Genomic DNA, 10,043 nt, shown 5'->3' with positions numbered 1-10,043 from the left:
CAAATTTTTATAAAGTGATTTATATTTTCCTAACTATACAAAACTGAGTCCTTCAAGTTACACTGCTCACATTAACTGGGGTTGAAACTCGGTGACCTGTTGGTTGAATGGGGCTTAACTGCCACTCTCCAGCTAACTACCACCACCTTGTCTAAGGTTTATCAGCAGTAGCCTATTCAGCTTCACTATAAGCATACTCTTAGTAAAGAACTCGGATTGTCTAGTCAAGAAAAATATAAATGACTTTACTCAACTTTCTACAGTTAAAGATTTAGTACTATCTTTGAAAGGAAGAGTTAATAAATACTCAGTGAATACATAGTTTTGTCTTTAATTAAATAATTTCATATCTTACTTTCTCTACAGATGATAAAAAGATATTCTTTGACAGACATTTTTGTTGCAGCAAATCTTACAGTGTATTTGGCTACATTTAAAACCAAAGTATTGAAGTGTATCACTATTTGGCATACATGAGTAATATTAAAAAAAAGTCTTTCACAGCCCTGAAAAATAAGACAAATTAAGTTGTGCTTGGCACCTTTATATTTCACTCCTTAAAAAGATTACCACATTTCTCTTAAGCTGAATGCAATTACCAAAAACTTCCCTAAGCTGTCATAATGTACTTCATTTAACCACAGTGATATGTTTTAGACTGCGCTTGAGATAGTAATTGCAAGCACTCATTCTTTGCAGGACATATATTTAAAAATACACCAATAGAATATGAGATCATGAACAGCACACCAATCGAATGTAAAAGTGTCAATGCATTCATAAATGGAAATGACTCCAGTGCTTTTCAAAGGATAAATATCAACCAACGCTTACAATAACAAATTACTAAAACATTTTAGATTTCAGCAATACCAGTGTAATTACATTTGCCATTTCACCTAAAAATGACAAAACAATACAAAACTGGTATTTATTTAACGATGACCTACATACAGATGAAATAATCTAGAGCCATTACTATGTGAATTCTACATCGATTTAACCTTATCATCTACAATAATAGTGAATGTCAATCCAATATAAATTTAAATGAAAACAACAAACCTATTCTTATGAAACCGAACTATATTATCATTAAATTCTTCAACTACATACTATACAACTACTTTTACAATTGAGTTTACTATATACTGTGAAACTCTGCTATACGGATTCTAAAATACAATATGAGAAATTTTCGTAACCTACATGATTTTTCTAATTATGAATATGTTTCACTTACATGACTCAAATATAGATTTTTATCAAGAACACCTAGTTAATTGCTTTACCATTGAAATAATGTAAATTATAAGTACAGTATCCACTCCCTACAGGTAACAAGACAATTAAGGCAATTACTCCTCTAATAGTTAAAGATCACATGCAGGCCACAAAATTTCAAGTTCTTACATGTAATACAAACCATCAACCTTTAATAGGAGTAAGACCTCAGCAAAGCAGATTGTGTTTTCTCGTGCCAAGACAAGTCTCCTTGCATTTGTTCTCCCTGATTGTCGCTTTCTATGGTATCGCCTGTGCCACAGTCAAGAACCATACCATTAGCAACAGTGAGAATAATGAGTTCGGAAACTACACAATCGAAACATACGCTGTCTTTGAGTGATCATTACTTTCCAATCACCGTTGAACTTTTACACCTCCCTTTCCCTGTTTTACCAACCAAAGTCTTTGAGTGATCATTACTTTCTAATCACCAAGGAACTTTTACACCTTCCTCTTCCCTGTTTTACCAGCCAAGGAAGGAGAGATCACCAAAGAACAAGACGACCGATCAGGCCGAGTATTCCATGATTTCGACCAATACCCCTGCATGATTTTGTTGGAGGAACATCACTCCACCAAAACCCAACTTGGGTAAGGGTTTTCTGGTACGGGTAACAGGAGCTCACGTTCCTGCTACCAATGCTAGGTTTTGTATGAGACTGAATACACAGGCATTGTTAGTCGGGACTGGCAGCTGCCCTCATCCTCTTGCCTCGTGATATTCCCATGATGCTTCATTGACACAATTTGTCAAAAGCTTCATACTTGACGAGACTGTTCCTCGAGACAGAGATTTTCCCCAAACACCAAAATCTCCCAACTTGGTTTCACATTAGGGATTGGCACAGACAACTTCTCAGGTTAGATCTCGGCAGTCGTACAAGTAGATATGCCATATAATAAAGGAAGGCGTGTCACTACTCCCTGATCTAGCGAGCTGTGAAATTCCAGGGATTTGCATCTTTCAAAGTCAACTACTCTCAGGGCTTCAAGTTAACCAGTTCAGTCAGCGCTGATGAAACAGACGTTAACCCGAACTTTCAAACCTAACCTGGCTGTTCTGGGAGGGGTGGTAGAGGAAGGGGAAGGCGGGGTCAGCAATCCCCTCCAGCTGCTGCGAATGAGGATGCCTCTCTTGAAACAACATGGTGGGTCAGAAAGTTAGGTGGTGAAAATTCTTTGGGACGGATGCTGCATTTCTTTCACCTGCTCTTTCCCTCCCATCACTTGCTCTCAGATGATGTTCCAGACAGATCCTCCGGAATTGCCGAGGGCTCTGGCACGTGCAGCAGAAGTGACAGAGATTATTGACAAAAACATGCTAGAAGTTCTCCAAGATCAATCTCTGGGCTTCTGCAGTTTGCATTCCTAGTGAATTTGACCAGGGAATGGAGAGCAGTTATCAACCTCTCTCCTCTGAACAAGTTATTTATACAAATTTCATTCAAGATGGCGGTGGCGAGCACTGTTCATGCAGCCATCAGGAAAGAAGACTTCATACTTTCTGTGGACCTGATGATGTGTAATTGCCAATATCAATCCAAAAGAAAATAACTATGCTGTGGCCTCAAGGGAGTTATGTATCAGTTCAAAGCCCTGTGCTTTACAACTGTCCCACCCACTGTGTTCACCCTGGTCTCAGCTTGGGCCTACACAAATGCAATTTGTCTTTTGAGGTACAGTGAACCCTCTGATACAAACATTTAGACATCGTAGCTTCATTTCTCCGGTACGGTACGTAGATCCGTATGAATATCCTTAAGTTTTGATTCTTTGCAGAACTTAAAGTGAAGACTGCATTTCAAACCACCTGTGCTTCTTTGCACCATTTCCCTCTGTCCCTACACAAGGCCACTTCTCTGGCTGACTGTTGCACTCTCCCAGCGTGCTCCATCACGAAAGCATCTCCCACAAGTGTTCAGCAAGTAACAAGTGGCCCTTCCTTTATCTACACCAGGGCCTTTAAGAGAGCTGCTTCATCTTCTCACGCTACTACTAATAAGCAGAGGAAGATTATGACTCGTCAAGAACGAGAAGATAGAAGTTCTTGATACATACAGGGAAGGGATGTCTTATACTGTACAACTGTGGAACGAGTTTTCGGGCCGCACAGCTTATCCTTATCCATCTCATCAACTATACCATTGTGGGATAGTATCTGGTAAGTTACTCATATATTTACGATCGTTTTGTAAATACAATCCTTATATTAAAAAAAAAAAAAAAAAAAAAAAAATAAGTGCCATTAGATTTTTTTTTTTACAGCAGTGTTATGATGTTAGGATTTTGTAGTACAGTACTATGTACATATACATTTTGTGTTCAATACACTGAATGTACTAGTGGGCCTTTGAGATTGCATCACGCATCTCGAGATTTTGCCGCATAGAACTTCGTAAACGTTAAGTGGTGGTGTATCTGAACTATATAGTCTTTCTTTTTAGTTTTTACTGTCACAATTGTTTAAGGATAAATATTCATACATTTATTGAAAAATAACTACTAACTGTATTTACAGTACAGTATACAAAACACTGTACTGCACAGTACGTAGATACATGCTCGATTTGTACGACATGCTGGTAGGGGTGCGAGGTGAACTCTCAAAGACAGCGATCATTATTGAGTGATGTGTCTCATGTTAGCTAAATAAGCTGTAGTATATATATTTTACAGTAATATACACTTCAGTATTAGTGAGTGTTGTTAGATAGGAACAACAGTGTTTTGTTGTTACTTGTATATAGTGGTGTGGCAACAACTTACATGAGTTGTCATCTTGCCTTTTAATGAAGCTGTGTTAGTAATGTACAATTAACTTTGTAAAGTAATGTTAATTATAATACCATGATAGAAACCACGTGAAAAAAATGTAGTACAGTACCGCAAGTTATCTATGGTGTTAGTTGACCTTGTGGAGGCAGTGGTCATTTGCTTTGTGGGGGGAAGGGGGTTTCCGGGTTGACTCGTCCTAGGGCTTTTTCTGTCTTCACATGTGTTTCTGTTATCTAAACCCGAAGGCTGACTGTATCTCGACACTTGGCAGATCTATCAACCTCAAAGAGGCAGTTACTCCAGCATCGAGATAAGCCTCTTTCCTTTTGCCCCAATCTGGGATCGTAATTAATCAGGAGAAGTAAAGTCTCATGCCCAAAAGAAGGATGGAGTACCTAGAAATGTTGATAGGACACGGCAGCGATGAGTCTTCATAACGGGCAATTGCATCAATAGACACAGGGAGGAAGCACAAATGTTTGTTTATCTGCCTGCTTAACAACTTCTGTCTTGTCAGTGGCAACTCCTAGGATATCTTTCGTTCTTTGAAGCGTGTGGCTGTAGCCTCGAAACATGCTACTGTTCATAGATGGATCCAAGGGGAGGTGGGGTTTAGGGGGCACATGTGAAGGACCAGACTATCTCGGAATTGTGGTCTGATGTAGAAAAGTGTCTGCAGATTAACCTATGCAGAAATATGAGCAGTACTTCTAGCTCTTCAAACATTCCTAGAGTTTGACAGGGTGTTTGGTCTGATAAGTGACAACATTCCTGTAGTGGCCTATGTTAACAGGCAAGGAGGGACTGTCATGCAGTCAGCATGTTGGCCAGGCAGGTACAGTACTCACTTAGGCATTTGACAACACAGAACTGTCGGCAAGATTCATCCCAGTCTAGAGGAATGTACTAGTACACACGCTTAGCCGCCAGGAGCAGAGTGGTTTCTACAGTACGGGCCTGCATGTCGGAAAGGCTTCTTACACTTTGGGGTTTGCCATCGATTGCCTTGTTTGCCGTCGCCCCACTGAACAAGAAGCTTCCAGTGTTTTATTCCCGTCCCAGATCCTGCCAACTTCCCGGGGCAACATAGATGTCTTTCCACCTGTTTGCTTTATAAATCAGGCACTGAAAATCAGTTAAAAAAGACTATTCATTTTTACTTTCTCCTTCCCCTCCTTTAGGGTGCAGCAGTCTTGCCATTACGTTGCTGGATCTGATGTTAGATGCAGTTAAGCTACGTAACCAAGTAACTTGTCCATACAATTTGGTTTGCATACAAGTATCTTCCCCATCCTCCTGTATAATGATGAGGATTGATGGAATGTATGCACACCCATTTCGCTTATATCAATACAATTTGGACTTTATTTCCTTAGGGACATAGATTCTTCAGTGACCACCTAGGGACCTACCCTTACACCTGCAACTTCTTCATGCTCTGGTAGTTAGTAGGTTGACAGGAGTCATAACCGATTTACTTTTACATTTGAACCAGCCAGACTGGTCCTATTAAAAGTATATGGTTTGTATTACATGTTAGAGCAATTTACAAATTTTTAAAGTAATTTTATTTTCCTAACTAGACAAGTCTTGGTTAAAAGTCTAAGTGATGTTTGCTCTACTTTTTAGGTGTTCTGGCCCAACCTCCCACCCACCAGGAAACTTTGTTTACTTTGTTAAATGTTTCAACAGCTGTTCCATTTTCGCTTAAGTTATACTCCTATTAAACATCTCAAGTTTGTATAGTTAGGAAAAATACAAATTGCTTAAAAAATTTGATTTATATGTCCATTTTACACCTTAATAAACTTCAAAACTATATTTGAGTGGGACAGGACCTCTAACTTTACAGCCTACTCAAGGTTCAAGACTGCATTAGACCAATCTTCCCTACTACCACAATTCTATCCATAATGGTTAAGCAGTCTTGAAATACTGAATTGAACTTTCATTGTATGTCAAAAAAAAAATTCATAACGCCAAAATTTTATCGAAAAAATAGAACTAATATAGTTAATTTAATACTGTACATTAAAAGACACTGCTCTAAGTACCCATAAATGAGTATTTTTTAAAAATTGAGGTAAATTTATGAGAAATGTGTATAATTAAAAATTAATTATTATAAGTAATACAGAAAAATAAGAAACCAAAGTTTTTCCTAATAATGGAGAAAAATTGGAAACCACAGTTTTCTTCTTGTACATCCTAGGCAGCATCTTTTCTTAGAAAACCTGGTTTGAGTTCACTACTGCTACGCATAAAGCTCAAAGTCCAGGCGCTTTGTAGAATACCATTGTCCATTTTGTTTAGATTTCCTTACATATGCTCCTTTCTGAAAATAACCTGATTCTTGCCACTGTAGCATTTTCTCATTGGTAAATGGACCATATATCTCCTCTGCATCCTCATTTTTCCATCTAAGTTCCCACATAACCTCATCTGAAAAGAAAAATATTTAAGGGAGAACGAAAGAAAATATACATGGAAAATACACAGCATAATGGAAGCACTCCTCCCTCTCTCCCGATAATAACCTAAAAAATAATAAAAGCATGAATTATCATAGAGATAGGAGAAAAAGCAGTAAAAAAATCCCAGACTGGTAGTAAAGATTTAGACTTCTAGAGAATCCAAGGTTTTTTGTAAACTGAAATAAGCCAGGGGCCAAGGATTTATAAGAATCTATAAAGGAATTTACTAGGAGTTGATGAATTCAAGGGATTGAAGCATGGCATCTGTAACATGTTTTAATTTCAATATGAAATGTGTAAACATGACAGATGTAGGGGAAAAATTCAGCAGGACTATACTGTACCTCAGAATGTGGTGTATGAAAAAACTGAACTTGAAAAAATCTTCCTTTCAAGGTAATAATGGGGCATCATTATTACCAATTACAATAAAGTAAACAGCCCAAGTTTAGTGATATTATTTAAATAATTTTTTTTTAAGTCTATGGGCTGCTGATACAGCAAAGCCCATGCCTGGTACAGAGTGAGGCATACCTCAAACAAGCCATTAACTGATAATTACTTACTAAGTGGGTTATAAATAAAGCTTGAAGGTATAGCAATGGGAAATGGAACAACTGGCCACAGCCTAATTAGCCACTACAGACAGTTATCCTATTCCCGTCATATACATTTAAAAAAAAAAATCATAATTATTTAGGAGTAATTGCTTGTTGTTTACTTTTTAAGGACTGAGCACATTGCCAGCCAGATTGTTTTAGTAATTTTTGTTAAAGGTTGTGACCTCCATAAATACAGCCTTAGAGGTAAGTACATCCTCCATGACATCAGGAAGAGAAATGATGCAGTTAAGCGACACACTACCTTTTACCAGCCACCACATGGGATCACCAGATAGTATTGCCATGTTTCAGACATTTTCATCTACTGTATTTCTTAGAGAAATTATTTCCAAACACTAAATTTTTATCATCTACTTGAGAGAGACTAGTATTTATCCAAATGTCTGAATTTAGATAGCCTGCAATAAGTTTAATCATGTATGTATCTGAAATGACAAATTTAAAGTAATTTGTATTTTTCCTAACGATATAAACCTTGAGCTCTTTATTAGGGAATATACTTTAGGCAAAGCTGGAAGACTAGCTGTAAGACTTTTAGCGAGGTATAAGTACCCTACCTCTAGTTAGGGGGAGCAGAGTTTACAGGGTAGTATCGGTGACCCCTCTCTCTTACACCTGTGTTGTCTCGACACTTATGATTGCAGGCAGGACTTGCAAGGGGACAGGTGATGGTGGGCCAAATTTGTATAAAGAACTCAAGATTTGTATTGTTAGGAAAAATACATATTTTAAATTTGTTATTTGCTCAGACACTAAATAGAAACCCTGCCACTCTTTATTAGGGAAGACTCACGCTTAGGGGGTGGGGGGGGGGTGGGGTGGAAGTCCTAACCAACTGGCTGGCTTTTGACCCGGGGTTTCCTCTTGTGCTACGCACGCATAAGGTGTAGTACCCTGACATCTTGCTAAAACTGTGTAATAGCACACCTTAGCAGCCTGAGCCATCTGCATGATTTTGCGATACTAGCAATGTGACTAGTCTAGCTAAGAATTCTCTGAAGTTGTAGGATTCTTTGAACCAATCATAAACGTTACCCAATCCGATCTCGGCCAGGGGGTATAGGGACATAACAAATAGATGTGCATATACCAGGTTACACAAGGGAAGTGGTTATACCTGCAGATAATGGAGGCTAGCTTGCAGCATACTGTAGGTCCTGTGCCCAAGATAGGGAAAGATGAAGGAAAGAAGATGCCAGACACTCTTTATCATTCATCCCATACTTAATTCCTGGTAACGCTGCCCTCCACCATCTGCTACTTGTCCATCAAGGAGCACAAGGTGATTAAACCACTTATTGTGTACCCACCACAGATTTGATGGAGAGTCAACGTGATCCTGTGAGTTACACCTTGCAGGAAATGGGGGATGAAGGTCGTCTGACGCTTCCGCATCCCTGCTCAAATAACATGTGTCAGAGTAGTTTTCCTGTAGGGTAGGGGCGTGTTCATGCCTCTTAACATCGTCAGCCCTTGGTTTCCGTGGTTACGAAGGAGAATCATGATTCAAGAGGGACTTGATGATCTTGCGAATCTATGCCGAGATCGAAATCTCCATGACTTTCCTTTAACCTTCCCCATGCTGGCAATCTCCTTCCACTCGGGGGCAACCTCCTGAAGTTCGTTAGAGGTAACACCTCATAGAAGCAATTGGTCTGGGATTTCGGCATCTCAAAGCCTCTCAATCTGGAAGGGCCTGAATCTAGGACCCGCTACTCCTGGATTTGAGTCTTGGCAATAAACTTGGGGACAAGGACAAACATTACCTCTCCCCCTTCCTGTGAATGGGAGATGATGTAGGAAAGACCATGGAGTTCACTTACTCTCTTGGCCGAGGCCAAAGCAAGAAGGGAAACCGTCTTCAGGTGATGCTCTGATGCCTAGCTTAATGGTTCTTGAGGGGATCCTTTCAGAGACTAAAGGACACAAACCACATTTCATGGTGGAGGTCTAACTTCCAACTGAGGACAGATAAGCTCAAGACTCCATATGTGGATAGACAATTCCAATGAAGAGGAAATATTAACTCCTTTCAATCTAAGGATGAGGCTCAGACTGAGTGATAACCTTTCACCGCCGAGACCAAAAGGAGTTTTTCCTCTCGAAAGTACACAATGAAAATCTGCTACTGCTAGAATAGTAACATCCAGAGGAGAGATACCACTTCTAGACAGGAGTTTTTCCTCTCGCAGGTACACAAGGAAAATCCGCTATTGCTGGAATAGTGACATTGAGAGGAGAGATACCCCTTCCACGACACCAACCACAGAAGACTGTTCACTTAGCCTGGTACACATCAGCTGAAGATTCCCCAAGGTATCCTGACATCTTCGCATGTTGCAAAAATCCTCTCGTTGTGAGGAGATGCTGGATAACCTCCAGGCATGAAGACGTAGGGATTACGGCTTTGTGGTATTTGTTTACGTATGGTTGTCGGATTAGATCTTGATGTGGAGGAGTTCTCTTGGAACTTCTGTCAGCAGGTGAAGAAGATCCAGGAATCCTTCTGTATGATGCCATAGTGGAGCTATGAGGGTCATTTCCATGTTGGTGGATGATTTTGTCTTGTTGAGCACTCTTCTCATCAGGCAAAATGGGGGAAAAGTGTAGATGCCAATGTTGTCCAACCGTTGTTGGAATGCATCTTGTCGAAAAGCCTACGGATCGGGCACTAGGGGAATAGTACAGCAAGACCTTTTTGTTCAGCGATGTCACAAACAGGTCTCTCGTCTGGGAACCCCCACAAAGTCAGGAATTTGATGGCTATATGATGATTCAGTGATCACTCGGAGTCAACACTCCGAGATAATACTCAGATAATACACCCGAACATCTCCCTTGTATGGGATGAGCACGGTTGAAAGGGTGACGAGTAGTCTTCGAC

General features: G+C 39.7%; 1 protein-coding gene across 1 annotated transcript in view; it reads right to left on the bottom strand.

Annotated features, from left to right (window-relative positions):
* Window positions 1-315: 315 nt before the first annotated feature.
* Window positions 316-10,043, bottom strand: part of holn1 (CD2 antigen cytoplasmic tail-binding protein 2 homolog holn1) — a 77,936-nt gene continuing 68,208 nt past the window's right edge. Inside the window, exon 7 of the mRNA XM_068350838.1 lies at window positions 316-6,504. Within this exon, the coding sequence (XP_068206939.1) occupies window positions 6,317-6,504 (188 nt within the window). The 3' untranslated portion in view covers window positions 316-6,316. The remainder of the gene's footprint in view (window positions 6,505-10,043) is intronic.

The sequence above is a fragment of the Palaemon carinicauda genome, chromosome 27 (genome assembly GCF_036898095.1).
Source record: "Palaemon carinicauda isolate YSFRI2023 chromosome 27, ASM3689809v2, whole genome shotgun sequence".
NCBI classification, from domain to species: Eukaryota; Metazoa; Arthropoda; class Malacostraca; order Decapoda; family Palaemonidae; genus Palaemon; species Palaemon carinicauda.
The sequence above is the reverse complement of the archived record's forward strand: the minus strand, read 5'-3'. Positions and strand labels throughout refer to the sequence as shown.